The sequence below is a fragment of the Elephantulus edwardii genome, unplaced genomic scaffold (assembly GCF_000299155.1).
Source record: "Elephantulus edwardii isolate Elephantulus edwardi_28Jun2011 unplaced genomic scaffold, EleEdw1.0 scaffold00192, whole genome shotgun sequence".
Taxonomy (NCBI): Eukaryota; Metazoa; Chordata; class Mammalia; order Macroscelidea; family Macroscelididae; genus Elephantulus; species Elephantulus edwardii.
Genome location: NW_006399942.1, coordinates 5,367,326 through 5,391,058, shown reverse-complemented (window position 1 = coordinate 5,391,058; position 23,733 = coordinate 5,367,326). Strand labels below are relative to the sequence as shown.

General features: G+C 38.3%; 1 protein-coding gene across 1 annotated transcript in view; it reads left to right on the top strand.

Moving 5' to 3' along the window:
- Positions 1-23,733, top strand: part of ADAMTS3 (ADAM metallopeptidase with thrombospondin type 1 motif, 3) — a 413,898-nt gene that overhangs the window by 318,819 nt on the left and 71,346 nt on the right. Inside the window, exon 5 of the mRNA XM_006896829.1 lies at positions 11,148-11,347. Within this exon, the coding sequence (XP_006896891.1) occupies positions 11,148-11,347 (200 nt within the window). The remainder of the gene's footprint in view (positions 1-11,147; positions 11,348-23,733) is intronic.

The window sequence follows — 23,733 nt, the reverse complement described above, 5'->3', positions numbered from 1 at the left end:
CCTCATTGGTACACAATCCCCCCTGCACCTCCCCAAACCCCACTCCCTACCCCGAAATATAATCCACTCTGCAACCCTCATTGTGTACTCCTACGATAAAAATAATGCCCTAAAATATAATACTTTTAGACTATTCTCTCCCCCATAGACTTCAATGCTGTAAACATATTTCATCCAGTTTTTAAACAACATGCCTATGGAAACTCTGTGACCTCTAATAAAAGTTGGTAATTATAGAAAGGCTTCAGGCCTTTTGTTCATAGGGTTGCCATGAGTCATGCTCGACTCGATGGCAATCAACAAGAAGATTTTTTTCATACTTTTTAACATTGCTCTATAAATTTTGTAGTTTACAGTAATATAATAGTAATAGTCAGCCCTGATGGTGCGTTGTTGTTGTTAGTGGCTATCAAGTATAACTAATGTTGGTCCAATGAACAGTAGATCTGAGCCTTGTACTATCCTGCGTCGTTCTCATCATCTTGGACATACTTGAGCCCATTGCTGTAGTCATTATGTCAGCCCCTCTTGTTGAGGGTTTTATTCTCTTTTGCTGACACTCCACCTTTCAAAGCATGATGCCCCTTTCCAAGGAATAGCCTCCCTACCAACATGCCCAAAGTGTATGTGACAAAACTTCACCTTCCTTGCCTCCAAAAGGCAGTCTGGCCACGCTATTTCAAAGAAATATCTATTTGTTCTTTTGGCAGTCTATTCAGTATTCCTCAGCATCACAACTCAAAGGCATCAATTTTTCTGTCATTATTATTCACTGTTTAGTTCTCACATCCTACCTGACAAGTTATTGGAAAGACCATGGCCTGAATCACTTACACCTTAGTCTTCAAACTGATATCATCCCTCCTCAGTCATTTAAGAGGTTCCTAAAAACAGACTATTAAAAATGCAATGTATCTCTTGATTGCCTAACTGGTGGTACCAAGGGTCTTTTGATTGTGGAGCCTAGTAAGATAAAATCACTGACAGTTTCAGTCTTTTTCCATCTATCATGACGTTGTCCATAAGTCCAGTAGTGAAAAATTTTATCTTCTTGGTGAGCTCTGGTGGCCTAGTAGCAAGAAGCTGCACTGAAATTCCAGAGGTGCGCAGTTTGAATCCACCAGAGGCCTTGCTGGAGAAGGAGGGACAATCACCTCCTGTGCCGGTCAGATCTGATTTGACGGTACACACACAAAAATAATATTTTTTTTAATAAAAGTTCTATCTTCTTAATGTTGAGATGCAATCCATATTGAAGGCTGTAGTCATTGAATTTCTGCAGGCACATCAAGTCCTCACTTTCAGCTAGCAAGGTTGTGTTGTCTTCATGTTGCTGTTGTTATGTGCCAACAAGTTGCTTGCAACTCATAGCAACCCTATATACAAGAGCCCTAAACACTGCTATATCCTGTGCCAACCTCACCATCTCCGACACATTCATTCCCCCACCCCAATCACAGGATCGATCCATCTCATCGAGGGTCTTCCTCTCCTGCACTGCACCTCCACTCTCCCAAACATGACATACCTTTCCAAGGACCAGTCCCTCCTTGCAACATGCCCAAAGTATGTCAGATGAAGCTTCAGAATTCTTGACTCCAGGGAACATTCTGGCCTCACCATCTCCAAGACAAATCTGTTTGTCTCCTAGCAGTCCATGGTATATTCAACACTCTTCTCCTGCTCCACAGCTCAAAGGCATCAATTCTCTTTCTCTCATCCCTAGTCATTGTCAAACTCTCTGATGCATAACATGTAATTGCAAAGACTATAGCCTGGGTCAGGCACCCCTTAGTCTCTAGCCTGACATTGTTGCTCTTCAGTATTCTTGAGAGGTCCGTCACAGCTGACGTTCCCAATGCAATTCGTCTCCTGATTTCCTGGCTGCTGTTACCAAGTGTATTGACTGGGGAGCCAAGTAAACGGAAACTGTTAACTATCTCAATCTTCTTCTCAAATTTCCATTCTGATGCTGCCAATTGGCCCAGTGGTGAGAATTTTTATTTTCTTGATGTTGAGCTTCAATCTGTCTTGAAGGCTGCAGTCCTTGACCTTCTGCAGCAAGCGCTTCAGGTCCTCCTCAGTTTCAGCAAGCAGGGTTGTGTCATCTGCATAACGCAGGTTGTTGATAACTATTCCACCAGTCCTGATGCCATATTCCTCCTCGTACAGACCAGCGTCTCAGAAGATCTGTTCTGCATACTGATTGAAAAGATATGGAGACAAAATACATCCCTGACGGACACCCTTCTTGATTTTGAACCATGTAGTGTCGCCTTGCTCTGTTCTGACGACTGCGTCTTGGTCCAAGTAAAGTTTTTGCATAAGAACAATCAAATGTTCTGGAATTCCCATTCTTCTCAGAGTCAGCCATAGATTGTTGTGATCCACACAGTCAAAAGCCTTGCCAATGAAGCACAGATAGACATTCTTCTGGTATTCTCTGCTTTCTGCCAAGATCCATCTAACTTTAGCTATAATATCCCTAGTTCCACGACCTTTTGTAAATCCAGCCTGTGCATTTAGCAGTTCTCTGTTGACATATTGCTCCAGTTGTTTTTGGATAATTTTCAGTGGAACCTTGCTTGCATGTGATATTAATGATATTGTTCGATAATTTACGCACTCTGTTGGGTCATTTTTCTTTGGAATAGGAGCAAATACTGATCTTTTGCAGTCAGTTGGCCAACTGGCTGTCCTCCAGATTTCTTGGCACAACTTAGTGAGCACTTTCAGGGCAGCATCTGTTTGGTGAAATATGTCAATTGATATGCCATCAACTCCTGGAGCCTTATTTTTTGCCAATTCCTTCAGTGCAATTTGAACTTACTACTTCATCACCACAGGCTCTTGCTCGTATGTTATTTCATGAAATTCTTCTGTGTGTTATCCAATTCCTTCTGATAAAGTCACTGTGTACTCCTTCCATCTTCTTTTAATGCTTCCTGGACCATTTAACATTCTATCATACTGAAGGTTATTAATGAGTTTTTCTCTGACCCTGACGCCAGATTGTCCTTCAAAGAGTCCAGGTTCTCAAATAATTTGGTCAGCATACAGATTGAATAAGTGTCTAAAGAAGCTACAATTCTGATACATATAGTTCTTAATTTTAAAATGTGTAGTGTTCCCTTGCTCTATTTGCACAACAGTCTCTTGGTCTACATTTAGATTTCATATGAGTACAAGCAAGTGTTTTGGAATTCCCACTCTTCTCCGTGCTAGTTTAATTTGTTATGGGCCACCCAGTCAAATGTCTTTACATAGTCAGCACAAGTTAACATTCTTCTGGTATTCTTTGCTTGAGCCAAAATTCATCTGACATCAGCAATGATAATCCTGGAATCAATAATGATAATTCTGGAGTCTTAGCCTCTTCTAAATCCAGCTTGATATTCTGGTAGTTTTCTGCTAATGAACTGTTCTGGTTTTGGATTATCTTTAGCAGTATTTTGCTCACATGTGATGTTAATAATATTTTTCTATAATTTTCATATTCTGTTGGATCACCTTTCTTGGGAATGGGAACAAATAGGATTTCCTCCAGTTATTCAGCCAGGAAGCTATATTCCAAATTTCCTGACACAGACTGGTGAGCATGTCCAGGGCTGCATTTGTTTGTTGAAATATTTCAGTTGATATACTGTCAATTCTTGGAGCCTTATTTTTTTGCCAATGCCTTCAGAATAACTCAAACTTCTTTCTTCATTACCGTTGACTTTAAAAGTACTGTGGTCATATGGTACTTCCTAAAATATTTCAGTGTCAACCAAACCTTTTGTGCATAATTACTCCATTTATTCTCTCCACCTTCTGTTTTTGAATTTTAAAATTTATTTTCATATAATAATTTGTTTATATTGTATTTCATTCATATACATAAGAAAACTGTCAATGTCATTAATCATATTTTTTTAAAAAAGCAAAGAACAAAACTACATGATGCTATCAATTGATGCAGAAGAGGCCTTTGACCAAATCCAAGACACCTTCCGCCATCTTCTTTTCATGATTCCTGGATCATTCAAGATTTTTCCCATAGCTTCTCTCAGTATTGCAAATCGAGGCTTTAGTTTGTTTTCAATTCTTTCAACTTGAGAAAAGGCACATCAGTTCTTCCTTTTTTATTCTCCAACTCTGGCTCATTGCACATTTTATTATAAACTTGTATTTTCTACCGCTGCCCTTTGAAAGCTCCTGTTCATGTCTTTTACTTCAGCAGCTCTTTCCTCTGTTCTAGCTTCTTTGAACTCTAGTGAACTTTTCAGTCTCTTCTGACAACCATTTTGGTCTGTTCTTTCTTCTCTATCTTTGTAATGACTCTTGGCATTCTTCATGGATGATATATTTGATGCTATGCCATAGCTCATAAGGTCTTTTATCAGTAGTGTTCAATGCCTCAAACATATTCTTGAGGTGTGTTTTTTTAAAAAACAAAAACAAAAAAAACAAAATCAAGTGGAATAGACCCAATATTGTGCTTTGGTGCTTGAGGACCTGTTTTCATTTTGCTCAACATAAATTTGAACTTGTAATTGAAAAATTGATGGTTTATTCCACCTTCAGCACCTGGCCTGGTTTATATGGATTATATGAAGTTTCTCCAACCATTCTTTCATCACATGCAGCCATTCTGATACCTGTGCAGTACATTAGGTGATATCCATGTGTAAAGTCACCAGTTTTGTTTTTTTAAAAAGGTATTTGTGTTCCACCACAAGCAGTATGGCACTTTCTAAAACAGTTGCAAATATAAATACCATTTGACCCAGCAATTCCTGTCCAGGGAATATACCCTAAAGAGACCATAACTGCCATCCAAGCAGATATATGCACACCCATGTCTGTCACTGCTTTGTTCACGATAGCAAGGAGTTGGAGGCAACCTAAGTGCCCATCAACAAATGAATGCATAGAGAAGCTGTGGTATAATCACACAATGGAATACTACACTGCATTGAAAAACAAGGAATTCATTTATTCAAAATGGGTGACCCTGGAAGACATTATGCTGAGTAAAATATCTCAGTCACAAAAGGACAAATACATTATAGTGCCACTGTTGTAAAATGGGACTGACATCGGGGTTGGGGAGAGACTGAGATAGATGGGATAAATAATGTATACTGCATTGAAACAGATGAGGGAGAAAACTGTTTAAAAGGGATATGTGATTAGATTTTATTGTCATGACAGGAGTCCAGATGAAGGCTGCATAATGGAGTGTACCTGGAAGGAGGGATTGTATAACAATGAAAGAATTTTTCTTGTACAAGAGGAGAGTGAACTGGGGTCAGAAGGAGTGGGGCAGGGAGAAAAGTGCAACAATGAATGAATGAGAACCCAAAGTCTCTGTAAATTTTCATTAAAATTAGTAATAATAATAAATCAAACAAAAATTTTTTTAAAAAGGCATTTGTGATGAAAAAAAATCATTGTATGCAAAAAATTCAGTCATTCAGTACCTCATTTCTGTTCCCACGTCCATAATTCCCAACTACTGTTCCATCTGCTTTGTTTCCAAATTTGCATTCCAGTCGACTATCATTATTAATGAATCTTGACTACATGTTTGGTCAACTAGATTATGTTAGATTTGGAGCAGCTAATGTATAGTCAGTAGTTCAACTCTGAGCAATTGCTCTGTAATTAAAAAATGAGGCAGTCTGGTTCCATTAATATTAAAACTTTGTAAACGTGGCACAAAGTTGCCATAATTTTGAATCCATGAAAAAGCAGTGAAGGTTTTTTTTGGTTTTTTAATATTCATACACTGTGCATAATAATTAACTCATATTAGTCTATTACTCTCCCATTTTATGGATTAAAAATCTATTTCAAGTAAATTCATTCAGTCTTGGCACCAGCAGCCAGGAAATTAAAAGGTGCATTGCCATGGGAAAGTCTGCTGTTAGGGACCTCTCCAAAGTACTGAAGAGCAGTGGTGTCTCTCTGGGGACTAAGGTGCGTCTGATACAGGCTATGGTCTTCGCAATCACTTGTTATGCATCAGAGAGTAGGACAATGACCAGGGAGGATAGAAGGAGAATTGATGCCTTTGAGCTGTGGTGCTGGAGAAGAGTATTGAGAGTGCCATGGACTGCTAGGAAGACAGATTTGTTCTGCAAAGGGTTAAACCAGGTGGGTCCTTGGAGGCAAAGATTCTGAGGCTTCGTCTAACATACTTTGGACATGTTGTGAGGAGGGACCAGTCCCTGGAGAGGGATGTCATGCTTGGGAGGGTGGAGGGACAGCGCAGGAGAGGAAGGCCCTCTATGAGGTGGATTGATTCAGTGACTGGGATAATTGGGATGGGAGTGTCAGAGACAGTGCGATTGGCACAGGACAGAGCAGAGTTTAGGGCTGTTGTACATAGGGTCGCTATGAGTCGCAAGCGACTCGACGGCACATGACAATAACAACAAACAAGATGTTCCTAGAATTTAAAGCCAAGTATATTTGATTCCAAAGTCCATACCAATCACTTGACATGATTATATATCCTAAGAACAATTAATTCTGATTTAGATATTTTTAAAGCTTAGAATGCTCTGTATTGATATTAATGTACATAGTGTAAAAGTGTCAGAAGTGATGTATTGTTAAAGTTTGAAATGGTTCACTTTAAGAAGGAGGGAACAGAAAACTTAAGAGAACTGGGTATACACACTTTTTTTTTAAATTTAGCAAAGGCAATAGTTGAATGAAAAACTAATTTTCCTTATTTCCGTGTTCCCAGTTTCTTCATGCAACAACAGTTCTCTTTTTAAATAATCACCCATTTGAGGGAGTGATACAAAGTTAAAATCAGAGAAGTGTTCCTACACAGAGTAGAATGAGCTGTGTTCTGACATGAGTATTCAGTGTCTTGATTCCTCCATCATATTTATGATATGATGACATTGCTACTCTGTTTCCATTCGGTGTTGTCTCTACAATTCAGCCCAAAAGAGCTAATTGTAGGAGTGATAGTTTATATACATATTTCTTATTTGTATACTAGCTATCACAACTTTTCACATTATGTGAGAAGACTTGAGATAAAGCTGTTTGCAGGAGTAGTCTCTTGTCTTCAGTGATGGTTTATAGTTCTTCAAAACAACTTTTGAGGAAAGATTTCTATTTCATGTGGAAGATGGTAAGAGTTATTTATGTATTGTGGAACCAGTGTGACTCCTGGTGAGGAGAAAATTCCCAGCTAATGAACTAGCAGTTGAGTTTCAGTAAAAGTGAATTACAATATAGTTTTCAAATCTGAGTAGTCATATTTAGAGCACATGCCCTTACTTGTAGGGATGGGTGTTGGCATATGTATATATAAAATGTGTGTATATATAAAATGTGTGAATTGGATTTTGACTTCCACTGCTTCTAACCCTCTATGAGTAAGACTTGGTCATCAATCTTCATGTCCAAAAGACGCCTTTTCCCCCTTCCTTGACTTAACTAAAACCACAGAGGCGGAGAGGAAAATGCCTATTCATTAATGTCGGACACTGATTCAGACTGCTTACAGGCCCCAGTACAGCATTAAATAAACCACCACATAAAGTGAGAGTCAAAATGGGTTCTGTCAAACTTGTTTTTAGGTATGTTGTTGTTTCAGATATCAGAACGGTTTATAAAATCCTTTCCAGGATTTATATATTTGAAATGGAAATGAACATACTTTATATTTTCATATGAGCAGTCTTGAATAATCCTTTATTTTTAATATCCTAGAGGTAATTTTTTTAATTTTTAATTCACTAAAAACTTTCACCAAAAATACAGTAATCAGAAGACAGGTAATCTAGTTTATTAGAACCTGAGAATGTCTCTCTGTTTTTATAGTTATATACACGTATATATGAAATGTCTATGTGAAAAAAAGCAAGTTCTTTGTATTACATAAAATAAAAACTTGTTTGCTTTTTTTTTTCTTTTTCCTGAGATAAAAATATTTTCCAAGGCAAGGTCTTGGGTTGAAATCCCACAAATGCAGATGTATAGCCATTAAATTTAGCTACAAATCTAGATAAAGGCTAGTACAGATATATGTGGTGGTAATTTTTAAAACTAATATCACTTAATTTGGGTATTTGGCTAGCAGTGCATTTCAGATATTTGTACAAATATATGTGATGGTAATTTTTAAAACTGTTGTTGTTGTTATGTGCCTTTGAGTCGCTTGCAACTCATAGTGACCCTTTGTACAACAACCCTAAACTCTGCTCTGTCCTGTGCCAATCGCACTGTCTTTGACACTCCCATCCCGATTGTATCACTTAATTTGGGTATTTGGCTAGCAATGCAGTTGAGATATTTGATGGATTTTTTTTAGGTTGTAATGTTTTTGCTGTGTACCAACCAGTCAGAACCTATTCATAGCTGACCCTCCAGTGAGTTTTCAGTGACAGTAAATTCTATAAGAGGAAATTGCCCATCATTCTCCTGTGGAGTCTTTCTCCTGTGGAGTATCTGGTCAATTTGAACCACCTGCCTTTAGCTTGGCAGCACAACTCTCTGCCTTTGAGTCACCAGAGCTTCCTTTAGTTGCTATGTTGTTGTTAGTGTCATTGAGTCAACTATGATTCATATCTACCCTATGAACAATGGATCTAAACCCTGCACTATCCAGTACTACCCTTATAATTTCTTACACACTCAAGCTCATCATTACAGGCACTGTGTAGTCTATCTTTGAGGATCTTACCCTTCTTTGCTGACCCTCCACCTTCCCAAGCATGACATCCTCTTCCAAGGACAGGCCTCTCCTAACAACATGTCCAAAGTATGTCAGATGAAGTCTCAGTATCCTTGCCTGCAGAGAACACTCGGCTGCATCTTTTCTGAGACATATTTGTGCTTTTGGAAGTCCATGGAATGTTTAGCACTCATCTCCAACACCAAAACTCAAAAGACATAGATTCTTCTGTCGGGTGCACTGTAGTCTTTAGACTGGCATTGGTTTTCAGTATTGTGGAAAGGTCCTTGTTAGAAGACTTTTCCCAATGCAATACATCTTTTGATTTCCCAGATGCTGGTGCCAAGGGTATTGGTTGTAGATTCAAGAAAGAGAAAGTAATTAACAGTTTTATCTTTTCTATTTCTGTGAGTCGTTTATGACTCAATGGCACTTAACAACTACAAAAACGTAGAGAGAGCACTGTTGGCCTAGTTGATAGAAATTATGCTACCAAGCCAAAGATGGGTGATTTTACTCTGTGGCCTTCAGACCTGGTTTTAATTGCTTTTGGTCAAACATTCTTCTAAGTGGTATAGCACTGGTCTGTCCATTTGCTGTACAGAAGTAATTCATGGTTTCTGTGATGCTAAACACTGTGACACTTATGTGACAAATGTGATAATGGTTACCCATGGTGGAGCTCCTTGATTAAAACAAGCTTGGAAGCAGGAATGGCATCCACTTTAGAAATAGCTTGCTCTGGAAACTCTATGAATGTGGAAAAGCCATGAAAGTTATACAAGGCTTCAGGTCTTTCATTCATAGGGCCTCTATGAGTCGTCTACAGCACTGAAAAACAACAACATCTACATCTTTAAATGTATTCCCTATAAACTTGTATGTAGAAAATATCAAGTGAGATATGATGGCAGATAATCATAACATTAGATGTTCTTGTATTGCCATGGTAAAATTTGATTTTTAAATTAAAGCTACCTGTTGTTGTTGTTATGTGCCATCGAGTCGCTTGTGACTGATAGCAACCCTATGTACAACAGCCCTAAACCCTGCTCTATACTGGGCCAATCTCACTGCCTCTGACACACCCATCCCGATTACCCCAGTCACTGAATCAATCCACCTCATAGAGGGCCTTCCCCTCCTGTGCCATCCCTCCACCCTCCCAAGCATGATGTCCCTCTCCAAGGACCTCTCCCACCTTACAACATGTCCAAAGTATGTCAGATGAAGCCTCAGAATCCTTGCCTCCAAGGAGCAGCCTGGTTTAACCCTCTCCAGGATAAAGCTACCTACAGAGGAGCAATTTCAACTTATTTGATAGAAAGCCTACATTCTGTGATTGTGGTAACTTGAATTAACCACTGTAAATGTATTGCCATATGATTTTTATTCATCATATATTTAGCTTTAGTTTGCTTGGCTCCACAGTCAACAGTCTTGGCACCAGCAGCCAGGAAATGAAAAGGCGCATTGCCATGGGAAAGGCTGCTGTTAGGGACCTCTCCAAAGTGCTGAAGAGCAATGGTGTCTCTCTGGAGACTAAGTTGTGTCTGATGCAGGCCATGGTCTTCACAATCACTTGTTATGCATCAGAGAGTTGGACAGTAACCAAGGAGGATAGAAGGATAACTGATGCCTTTCAGCTGTGGTGCTGGAGAAGAGTATTGAGAATACCATGGACTGCTAGGAAAACAAACAGATTTGTCCTGGAAAGGGTTAAACTGGGTGACTCCTTGGAGGCAAGGATTCTGAGGCTCCGTCTAACATACTTTGGACATGTTGTGAGGAGAAACCGGTCCTTGGAGAAGGATATCATGCTTGGGAGGGTGGAGGGACAGCGCAGGAGGCGGAGGCCCTCTATGAGGTGGATTGATTCAGTGACTGGGATAGTTGGGATGGGAGTGTCGGAGACAGTGCGATTGGCACAGGACAGAGCAGAGTTTAGGGCTGTTGTACATAGGGTCGCTATGAGTCGCAAGCGACTCGACAGCACATAACAACAACAACAACAACATATTTAATAATGACTTAGCACACCTGAGCTTTCTGTCGTCAATACTTTCACTTTCCACTAGAACTACAAGTAGGAGGAAAACTAAACTGCTCTTGCCTTCATGGAGCATTTAGTTTGACAGTTGTTGTTATTGTTGTTGTTGTGTGCCATCAAGTCACCTGCAACTCATAGGGACCCTATCAGCTCTGAACCCTGCTCTGTCCTGAGCCAACCTCTATGTCTGTGTGCTAATGTTATTTTACCATTAGTGTTCTACTTTGAACTTACGCAAAATCTATCTTATATCCCTATTATCATTATTAAGGAATACTCTGAAAAACAATATTTTTACAATTATGCATTATAATGATAGGCCATCTAGAAGAAAAAAGTTTTTTAAGGAAGTTATTAGAAGACCCATTGGAGAATTTGAAATACCTGGGTTCCTTTTGTGTGTCTTCATAGATTCGGATCTGGAAAGCCTTGATGATCTAGGTACTGTTTACAGCAACGTTGAACAGCAGTTGAACGAGACAATGAGGCGCCGTAGACATGCAGGAGAAAATGATTACAACATTGAAGTGCTGCTGGGTGTAGATGACTCTGTGGTCCGTTTCCACGGCAAAGAACACGTCCAAAACTACCTCCTCACCCTGATGAACATTGTGAGTAGTGACTTCTTTTGGAAGCTTTCCTCTCAATGAATTTATTTTGCTATTTGCTGGTTTTTTTGGAATCCTCTGTGGGACCTTTCATTTCTGTGTACTGAATCCTACATGTGTAAATAAGTGCATTAAATTTGAATCTTGGTTTGTATATTTAACATAATGAGAAAGAAAAATATAGTTCGAAGCAATTATTTTTAATTTAATTTTATTATTTTTGTGTGAGTGTACCATCAAATCAGATCTGACTGGTACAGGAGGGGATTGTCCCTCCTTCCCCGGCAGAGCATCTGGTTATTTGAAGCAATTTTTATTTGGGACACTGCCTGGTGCCATTGTCTACTTGGCTACTGGCCTCTGGGGAAGATGACACTCTGGGTACCCTTAGAGGAGCCCCATCTTTGCCTGGGAGCATCAGCCAGGCAGATAGCAGGCATGGCCAGGGTGCCATCTTCACCTGGGATCTCCCAGACATAACCAGGACCTGGGCTGTTCTCACTGGGAGGGGTCAGCAGGCTCAGCCAGGCTTTACTTATACCTGCTTACTTATTTATGGTTTGATATTAGGGGTACAGCATTTATCTGTGACTTTGCATTATTGAGAGTGGGAAAGGAGGGTGCGAGGGGATAGCTTACATGGTGATGCTTTGTAATTTGTATATGTGTGATGTCAGAAACTAAAAATTGGCTTTTATAGCCATTGTATTAGCCCCATTGTGGGGGATATGATCTCGAGCTAGTCTTAAAATTCATCAATATAATAGGGCCAATATAAAAGAGAAAGCTTAAACACTGTGAAGTACCCTGGTAATGGTAGTAGAGAGAGGGTGGAAACTGTGGCACTGCTGTGAAGAAACTATGGCATGTCTAAGCAGAGGAAATCTGCATTTATGCCACAGTTAAAGGTTTTGTGTGCCCTATGATTGAAGGAAAAGATGACTTATTACTGTTCTGAGATAAAGTTTGCTAGATTAATGAAGAAACCAAATACTTCTTGCATTTGTGCTACTAAATTGAACCTACCCTTTCACTGGCTGATTGAGAAGCTGTTTTTCACTAATTGAGGAATTATGCCTTGTTAATATGGCTTGGGATTGTTGGAATAAACCTAGACTTGCATTATGTGATATTCTTTGCCTGACTCACTCTCCAACCTATTTCCCTAATAAACTTTACAACTGTGAGTAAAGTCTGTGAGTGAAAAAACAAACAATAGACACAATAATTCGTAGAAATAGGTGCAGAAGCATGTGGGGTGGGATGTCTGATCTAGCTGCTATTTGTTTGGGACTATGGATATTAGTGATAGTAACAGTTCCCCTTTACAAACAGGTAGAAATCAGACTAAGCAATCCTCAGGTTGCATCCACACTTTTTGCAATATGCTTGCTAGTTCATAATTTGCACTTAGGAGTGCAGTCTTTGTCTGTTAGTTGCTGAGCTGAAATACCTTAATGGCTGCTGTGATCCTGGAAGTTTTGCCACTGGTATTTCAATAAGACTAAGTCACCCATGATGGTCAGATTGTAGTAGAGCTTCCAGAGTAAGACAGAATAAGAGGGACTGGCCATCCACTTTTGAAATAAATGACCTTTGAGTATCCTATGAACAGTGGAAGACCTTTGATGGCTGAATGATAAGAAGTTATGCTGCAATGCAAAGGCACATCGTTCAGATACACCAGCTGTTTCATGAAAGAAGGATGAAACATGCTTTACTCCCTCTGAAAACCCACAGTAGAGTCAGCTATGAGTCAGTTTTGTTTCCATAGCACTCAAGAACAACAATATGAACAAATCAGAGGAATGTGAAGACCTATATTCTTGGAATTAGTGAGTTGAGATGGATTAGTATTGTCTTCTTTTAATCAGACAATCATATGATCTACTATGCTGTGAATAAAAAATTAAAGAAACATAGTGTTGCATTCATAGTCAGAACAACAATTTAAGATCTAAAGTGCAATGTTGTGAGTGATAGGATATTATCCATCAAGATACAAGGAAGATTTGTTACTATAATTGTTAATCAAATATTCATCTGCTAAAGCCAAAGATTAGGAAATTGAGAAAACAAAACATCAAGAAAACAAAAATCTTTACAACCGGACTAATAGGTAACAAATAACATGATGAGTGGAGAAGGAATTGAGAACGTCAAAGACTTCATCTTACTTGTATCCCGTATACTTGGTACCAATAATCAAGAAATAGGAGACGTACTGAACCGGTAAAGTCTGTGGTCAGGGACCTCTCCAAATTCCTGCAAAGTAATAATGTCACTTTGAGAACAAAGCTTCATATCATCCTTATCAAACATCAGTTGACCATACATGGATGAGCTGACTTCCAGGTTCTCAGTTCTATTCCATTGATCTAGGTATCTTTCGCTGTACCAGTATTATAACTAGCTTTTCATTCTATTAGTAGAGCTGTGATCAGAAAAGAATTCTGATGCCTTAAAATATTGCTTTCAGTGTACAGGATAGTACAATATTTTATGTCATGACTTCTTCTGAATCCAGCTTGAATTTCTGGCATTTCTCTGTTGATGTACTATTATAGCCATGTAAAAATAATTTTCAGCAATGTTTTACTAGCATGTGATATTAATAATATTGTACATTAAATCCCACACTCTTTTTGATTATCTATTTTTGGGGGTCTAACAAACATGGATACTTCCTTGTCAGTTAGTTATATTCCAGTTTGGAAAAATATGTCAGTTGGTATCATATCAATTTCGGGCCCCCCCCCCCGCCTTTTTTTTCTAATTTCTTCAGTGCACATTGACACCTTCTTTCATTACCATTGGTTCATGGTCATAGGCTACTTCCTGAAATTATCTTCTTGTAAAGTGATGGTGTACTCCTTCTATCTTCTTTTGTTTTTCCTGTTTTATTATAAATTTTGCCCATTGAATCTTTCAGTGTTGCAACTCAAAGCTTGAATTTATTTTTCCTCTTTAGAAATCCTAAGCATGAGTACTGCTTTTTAGCTTCAGTTCTTTGAACATTTTGTTATAATTGTTTGCTTTATCTTTTCCAATAGCCCTTAGAAATCCTCTGTTCATCTCTTCAGCATTTCCTCCCTTTGTTTTCACCTCTCTATATTCTTTTTTAAAATTTTATTTTATATCGATTTGCCTAAAATTTGTATACATTGTGTTTCATTCCTATCCATCTGGTTTCACAACATATTCCTTCATTTACATTTATGTTTCATATGATCATTCCCATAGATTGTATTTTATAAAATTATGTTATGGACCCACTATTAGGAAGTTCTGGAAGCTTAGTGGCAAGAGGCTGTGTTGCAATCCTGAAGTCATGTGGTTCGAGGCCACTAGCTGCTCCATGGAAGAAGGATGGGCAGTCTCCTCCCATGAGATTTACTGCCTTTGAAAATCCACTAGAAGGTCAGCAATGGGTTGGTTCTGACTCTGTGGCACATAACAACAAAGCATGTCCATTATTAACCCATCTTTTCAGGTCTCCACTGGATCTTTCCTAATTGTGGTGTAATTTTCAGATCATCTCCTACCATCCATTTTGGCCTTTCCTTTCTGCTCCCTTTTGTAATGACCTTTTGGTTTCTTCGTGGGTTCAATCCTTACTGTCAAACCACAATTTATTTGCTCGTTAATCACTATTGTTTAATACCCCAAACCAATTCTTTAGGTGTTTGGTGGTTGTTTTTTAAATTCAGTGAGAAAGACTCAAGTTTGTATTTAGGTTCTTAAGGTCTTGTTTTGAAGATTTTAAATTTTTTCTTGAACTTGCACATGAGTAATTAATGATCTGCTGCACAGTCACCAACCTTGTTTGTACTGCAGATCTTGAGCTGTTCCATCAACTTTATACACAGATGCTGTCAGTATGATACCTATATAATTCATCAGTCTATGTGGGTAGTCACCATTTATGGTTTTTTTTAAAAGATATTTGCAATAAATCATTGGAAATCATTGTAAATTTCCAGAACTTAAGTAAATAAAAAAGGTAACTAATCCAGGAAGAGTGCAAATGGTCATTGCAAAGACAGAAGAGGAAGAAAAGACCAAAATGGATGTCAGAAGAGACTCTGAATATTGCACTGGAGCGCAGAGAAGCCAAAGTAGAAGAAAGAATTCAAGTTACTATAGAGCTGAATAGAAGATTTCAAAGGTAGCTGGAGATGACAAAGTAAAATATTACAATGAAATGTGCAAGGAGTTGGAGTCAAAAATCAAAAAGGCCAAACTTGCTCAGCATTTCATAAGCTCAAGGAACGGAAGAACAAATTCAAACCTCGAGTTTCTATAATCAAGGATGCTTTAGGTAGCATATTAAATGATCCAGGAAGTATTAAAAGAAGATGGAAAGAATATACTGAGTCACTGTATCAAAAGGAATTGGCAAACACAGAAGAATTTAATGAAACAACATATGAGCAAGAGCCTATGGTGATGAAGAAAGAAGTTCAAGCTGCTTTGAAGGAAATAGAAAACATAAGGCCCCAGGAATAGATGGTATACCAATTGACATATTTCAGCTAACAGATGCTGTCCTGGACATGCTCACCAAGTTGTGCCAAGAAATCTGGAGAAAAACCACTTGGCCAACTGACTGGAAGAGATCTATATTTGTTTCCATCCCAAAGAAGGGTGACCCAACAGAGTATGGAAACTATAGAACAATAGCATCGATTTCACATGCAGGCAATATTCTACTGAAGATTATCAAAAAAATGACTGGAACAGCACATCAGCAGAGAACTGCCAGAAGTCCAGGCTGGGTTTAGAAGAGGTCGTCGTACTAGGGATACTGTAGCTAATGTTAGACGGATCTTGGCTGAAAGCAGGGAATGCCAGAGGAATGTCAATCTGTGATTATGCAAAGGCATTTGACTGTGTGGATCATAACAAATCGTGGCTGACTCTGAGAAGAATGGGAATCCCAGAACACTTGATCATGCTAATGAGAAACCTATACCCAGACCAAGAGGCAGTCATCAGAACAGAGCAAGGAAACACTGTATGGTTCAAAATTGGGAAGCGCGTACACCAGGGATGGGTCCTGTCTCCATACCTTTTCAACCTGTATGCTAAACAGATTATCCGGGAGGCTGGGCTCTAATGAGGAGAAATGTGGGGTCAGGATTGGTGGAAGGTCTATCAACATTCTTCATTATGCAGATGAAATAACCCTGCTTGCTGAAACTGAGGAAGATCTAGTGACAAGTATGTAATTAATACAAGATCAGATTCCTATTGTCTCTGGTTCTTATTAATTTCTTTCTTTTTATAATATTTCTGTTAATAGTCGGCTGGTGGTGGTGGTCCTCTTGATGGTGGTTTTGTCTTGATGGTGGTCAGGCAAGGGAAGTTTCAGGGGTCCTTTTTATGATGTGTTACTGTTCTTTCCCCCCCTCAGAAGTGAGTGTCCTTGAGCCATAGACTAAGGGTAAGGGTGGAGCCCTGCTCAAGAGTGTGGATTTAAAATCTTGTAGGGCCCTCGGGCCAACTTTATTAATTTTAGAAGAATATTCTTTAAAAGACACAGGAATCATGTGTCTGTTTGCTGCACTGAACAACTTCGAGTTGCTGTGATGCGGAACACTATCCCATAGTCCCATAGTCTTGTCAAATACCGTAATGGTTACCGATTATGTACAGTGGTTGGATGAGCTTCCAGATTGATTCATGTTGGAAAACAGGAGTGGCATCCACTTCCTAAACTAGGTGCTTCTGGAAACTCTACAAACTCTCATATAAATGTACAGAAATTATCTTAATCATAGAACGGAGTTCAGGTCTTTTGTGCAAAGCTTACTCTGAGTCATATTTGCCTCGACAACACTTAGCCACTGCTAAATGAGACTAGTTCTGTTGTATCTGGGAGAACATTCTTCCACTTTGCACAACACTTTTTGTCAATGTGCTGTATGAGGTAACCTGGGTTTGCTATGATGCTTAATTTTGTGCCATGGGGATATCAAATACCAGACTAGTTTCCTGTTGTGGACAGTGTTTGGTGGAGCTCCCAGTTGTAAAACAGTTTTGGAAGCAGAAGTGTCATCCACTTCCTAAGCCATATGCCTCTGGAAACTCGATGAACTTGGAGAAACAGTGATAATTATGGAAGGGCAGTAGGTCTTTTGTTCATAGAGTCGCTGTGAGTTGAACTCTTTTCAACGGCAATCAACAATAACACAATCATTAGTATACTATTAAAAATAGATATTTGAAAGAGTTGTTTTGATGTGAATATGAGGTTGATTTGCTGAGGCTTGGATTGCCTTTTGAAAGAAATGGGAACTATTTTACAAATTCATTATGATTTTTAGTAACAGTGAGTTCTGAGAACATCTCAATCACCTTTTTTTTTTGCTAATGTGGTACAGATTTTCTAAATTCACTCTCAAAATTTTAAATAGTCTAAAAATAATGTTTATGAATTAGAAAATATGTATTGAACAGTGGTCTTGAAACACTTAATAATCAGATTTATCCAGAAATCCATCTAAGTAATGAACTTCTTCTATGGATTCAACTTAGAGACGATACCAGTAGGCATAAATGTAGATTCAACTTCATACAAAGGCCAATACGGAAAATATGGGAAAAATAAAATAGAAACCTTCAAATGATGGTAATGAATGAATTTTAACCTATATAATACTCATGAGTTTGTATGTAAGTAGAGAGAGGACAAAGAGCATCCTAAATTCACTTTCATAGCATGTAAAAGGAATAATGAAAGTAGAAAAATTAGTAAATAGCAAACTCAGACCCACTGCATTTAGTTGATTCCAACTCATGGTGATTCTTGATCAGTTTTTCAAGTTAGTTTGTAAATCTTAACAGAAGGAGCCTGACCCATCCATTTTCTCCTGAGGCTGCTAGTTTTTCAAACTACCAGTATTTTGATTAGCAGTCCAACACCAAAGCTATTATATGATCAAGACCCTTTACATTGCATATGCTATACCAGTAATTTATACAGTTTAGTATCCTCCATGAATGATAAAACTGTTACCGTTATATAGCATTAAGTAGGAACTAGCTTATAGTTGACTCTCCAGTAGGTTTTCAGGTGTTATGAATTGCATGAGGGGAGTGCCTGTCTTTCTCCCTTGGAACTACAAAGGACATGGATCCTGGTTGAAAGCCATGAATACAAGAAAAATGGTTATTTGTGCTTTATTGATTTTGCCATGGATTTTGAGTGTTTGGGTCATAACAAATTATCGCTAACTTTGAGAAAAATGGGAATCTCAGAACAATTGATTGTGCTTATGTGAAACCTATATCTACACCAAGGTACTATTGTGCAAACAAAGTAAGAGAACACTGCTGTTGTGTGCTTCAAGTTGGAAAAGACCCACAGCTGACACTCAAGCTGGTTTTCAAAGGCAGTAAACTTCACAGGAGGAGGTCATTCATTCTTCTCCAGGAGAGCAGCTGGTGGATTCAAATCACATCTTTTAGGATTACAGTGTTCCACTAGGTCACCAGAGTTCCTAGAGAACACTATATGGTTCAAAATAAGGAATGGTGTGCATCAGGGTTGTATCGTTTATCCTTACCTATTTAATCTGCTTGCTGAGCAAATTATTCAAGAAGCTGTACTCTGAAAAAAAAATGCGACATCAGAATTGTAGGAACACTCCTTCAATAACCTTCGATATGCAAATAGAACAGCCTTGCTTGCTGAAAGTGAGGAGGATGACTTGAAATGCTTAAGAGGCTAAACACTTCAGCCTTCAGTTGGATTGCACCTCAACAAAACAAAAATCCTTGTCACTGTACTGAAAGACATTGTGATTGATGGATAAAAGACTGAAACTGTCAACAACTTCGTCTTACTTGGATCCACGGTAAATACACTTGGTACCACCAGTCAGGAGATCAAGAGACATAATACTTGGAGCGTCTATAATCAAGGACCTCTCTAAAATACAAAAGAGCAGTAATATTTAGTTGAGCACTAAGGTGTGCCTGATTCAGACCATGGACTTTCAATCATATATTATGCTCCTGAGAGCTGGACAACAAATAATGATTACAGAATAACTGATATGTTTGAATTATGGTTTTGGAGAAGAGTGCTGAATATTGTGTGGACTGCCAAAAGAACAAACAGAAATCTTGGAGAAAGTGCAGTCATAGTGCACCTTGGAGGCAAGATTGGTGTGATTTCATCTCACATAATAGAGACATGTTGCAAAGAGAAGCTATTATTTAGAGAGGGAGATCATGCTTGGAGAAGACTCTCAAGGAGATGAGTTGTCATAGTGATGACAGCAGTGGGCTTGAGTGTGGCAGAGATTGTGAGGATGGCACAAGTTAGGACAGGTTGAGATCAGTTGTTCATAGGCTCACTCTGTGTTGCAGTCAAGTCAGTTGCACCTAATAAAACCAAGAACAGTAGGCAAAAGTATTATGAGGAAAAAAAAATCTCTGTGTTGTTGTTATGTGCCTCCAGCCACCTACAACTCATAGCGACCCTACGAAAAATAGCTCTGAACCCTTCCCTATCCAGAACCAGTCTCACAGACTCTGACACACATGACACCATTACCACAGTCACAGAGTCAATCTATCTTATCCAGGATCTTCCTCTCCTGTGCTGACGCTCCACCCTACCAAGCATGATACCTTCTCCAAAGACTGGTCCCTTGTGGCAACCTGCCCAAAGTATGTGAGATGGAGTTTTAAAACCCTAGCCTCCAAGGAGTAACCTGATTTCACCTTCTCCAGAACAGACCTGTGTCTTCTCTTGACATTTCATGATATGTTCAATACTCTTCTCCAGCACCTAACTCAAAGGCATCAATTCTTTTTCTGTCATACTTAGTGATTGTCCACCTCTCTGATACACAGAAAGTAATAGCGAAGACCATGGCCTAGACTCAGTGCACCTTAGTCTCTAGACTGACACTGTTGCTTCCGCACTCTGGATAAGTCCCTGATAGCAGACTTTCCCAGTGCACCTCCTCTTTTGATTTCCTGACTGCTAGTGCCAAGATTGTTGCTTGTGAATCCAAGAAAGATGAAATTGTTAACAATCTCAATCTCTTCTCCATCTATGATGATTCTGTCAATTGAACTGGTTGTGAGAATCTTTGTTTTCTTGTTGTTGAGCTGCAATCCCTAGTCAAGATTTCCGTCCTTGACCTTCTGCAGCAATTGCTTCAGATCCTTCTCAGTTTAGGGGAGCCAGGTTATGTGATCCTCATAATGCAAGTTGTTGATGAGTCTTCCTCCAATCCTGATGCTACAATTTTCATAAAGTTCAATCCCCCCAATGATGTGTTCCTCATTTAGATTGAATAGTTTGAAGAAAAGATGCATTCCTAACACTCCTTTCTTGATTTTGAACCATGCAGTGTTTTCTTGTTCTGTTCTGAAAAATGCTTTCTAGTCAAAATAAAGGTTTCACATGAACATAATCAAGTTTTCTGCAGTTCCCATTCTTCTCAGTGTTATCCACAATTTGTGGTGATCCACATAGTCAAAAGTCTTTGAATGAAAAAAAAAAAATCACCACAAACAAAAACTACAAATAGACATTCTCCTAGTACTCTTTACTTTCAGCCAAGATCCATCTGGCATTGGCAATGATGCCCCTAATTGCCACAGCCTCTTCTACACTCAGTTTGTATTTCTGGAAGTTCTCTGTTGATGTACTCTCACAGTTTTTAGATAATCTTCAGCAGTTTTTTGCTTTTGTTCTATATTCTATAATTTCTAAATTCTGTCACATAACCTTTTTTTGAAAGGCTTATTAATTTCAAGGCCTGTTAATCTCAATTATAAAACTAGTAATTTTATGATAATTTTTGGTTTTTAATTGAAAGCTGTGACAAAAGAAAGCCTTAGCCACTAAGCAAACACATGAGCTTTTTAATCTAAAAGAAGGCCTTTGAAACCAGAGCACAGTTTTCAAGAAGTTAAATGAAAATTGGATAAGAAGACAAACACCTTGGGCATTAGGAAGAATTTGAATCCTATCTTAAATCAAATGGGAATGCACCAAAGGATATTTATAAAGCTTCTGGGTAACTTCTATAGAATAGATTGAAGAGGTCTAAACATGATAAAGAAAGAATTTGAAATTAGTTGTATATGGCTAGGTCAGATATTTGATGTTTAATTGAAGAATTGTCATTACATTGCTGTTGGAAAGCTTTGTGGCAGAGCATCTAGGAGTTAGTGATGGACCTGGTAGAAGATCTGAGAGAAAAGGATAACTATACTTTCTGGCTTGAGAAGTTTGTTAGATTGACTATGTGATTTACACAAATGGAATGGTCTATATATGAATAAAGTCTTTGTTTGCATGTGTTTGTAATCTTATACAGCTGGTGGTAGGATTGCCCCCGTTTTTCTCTTCCCTTGTGCCTGATGTTTTATGACAGCATCCCTCTGCTGATTGTGGCAGACCTCCTTGTTTTTCTAAAATTCTGTCAAGATTTTTGGCTTTCTTGGTTTCCTTTTCTCCTATTAAAAATTTTAGTGTTCTGTAGAGAATTGGATCTATTCTAGAGGATGTCACATCCAAAAAACCTTATACTTTTCATTAATAATAATTAAGAGAGAATAAATGAATTTTTATATAGTGAAATTGGCTACTTATGAAAAGTGGTGACATTGCAGATTTATTATCTGGACATAGCATCCTGTGCTACATTATTTTTCAGAAAACAATATAAATGCTTCTAAAGTACTCTGTTCTTAACAAAACATTAGTAGATTCACTCAAGCATTAGTAAATATGAGTGGTTACTTATACTTACCAAGTACTAAATCTCTATACTGCTTTTAATTTTTTTTATTTAGTGATATTTTCTTTTAAATGTTAAATATGAGACCAAGAAAAATTACCTGGAGAATCGATGTGTTTAGGCAACCAAACAAAATCATTCAGCAGTTTTGTCTATTTTCCACCAGGCTAAGAACTCCATCCTCACTGAAAAACAAAGAGATAACAGACAGGAGTGACTGGCGATCTGAGCCATCATGTTAGGGCTTTGTTCAGGCCTCACAAAGCAGCCACTCATGTAGGTGGCAGGAAACACCAAGAGGAGGAGGACCACCCAAGGCAGGTGCATAGACACAGAATTTATCGGTCAGTTTTTATATTTAAGATGTGTCTTTGCATGTTGAAGTGTCTCCCCCCCCCGCCCCCCGTTCCACATCAATATAGGTCTTTAATTTTAAAAATGGTACATACACGGGATCATACAATATATAATAATTTGATTCCTCTGAGACTCATCTCAGTTGTTACCCATGTTAGTAATCCATTTCTTTTTATTACTGAATGTATCAAATTACTGGCTGTATCAAAAGTATTTCCTAGTTAGATTTTGTTATTTTTAGCATTCATCTATTGAAGGAAGTATTTTCTATGTGAGGCTACTACAAATAAAAGCTGCTGTTAATATTTGCTACAAATTTTTGTATGAGTGCATAGTTTTATGTTTCTGGCACAAAGTCTCTTGAGTAAAATTGCTAAATTAATTGCGTGCTTTGATGTGTGAGAATATATAACATCATTTTCCATCATTTTTGTTGTATTTTATACTATCAAGTCAGAACTTTGCGAGCTGATGCTCTTATGTTTGCTTATCTATCGTTTGCTCTTTGGGGTAAAATGCCTGTCTGTCAGATTCTGTACTAAAAATGGCTTCCAAATTAAGACAAGCTAGGAAGAAGGACTGGCTATCCACTTCTGAAATAACAGGCCTTCAAAAATGCTATGAACAATAGAGCAGGCATACACTATTAGATATAGTACTGGAGGCTGAGCCCTTGAATTGAGAAACATTTCAAAATGAGTAGGAATAGTTGCAAACAACCAATAAAAATTAGAATAGAATGTACAAAGAGTAAGTGTGGGAAAATTGGGCATTGTTAAAAAATAAATGAAACAGAAATATTGACATAGTAGGCATTGGCAAGCTGAGAAGGACTGACAGGAATCAGTCAGGCATATGATCTACTACACTGGGAATGAAAAACTGAGGAAAATTGGATCACATTTATAGTCATAAAGACCATTTCTAGATCCATCCTGAAATTCAATGTTATGAGTGACAGGATAACATCCATACACATAAAACAAAGGCCTTTTTCTACTACTGTTTTTGTTATTGTTAAGTATCTTAGAGTCATAGACAGCCCATAGCAACCCTATGAACAAAAGTCTTGAACCAAAAACTTTCATCTTTTCTCCAAGTTCATAGAGTTTCCAGAGGCAAGCCTTTTTGGAAATAGATGCTACTACTGCTTCCAACCATGCAGTGTTCTGCATATAAGTTGAAAAGGTATGGAGATAGGATGCATCCCTGGCATACACCCTTCCCAATTTTGAACCATGCAGTGTTCCCTTGCTCTGT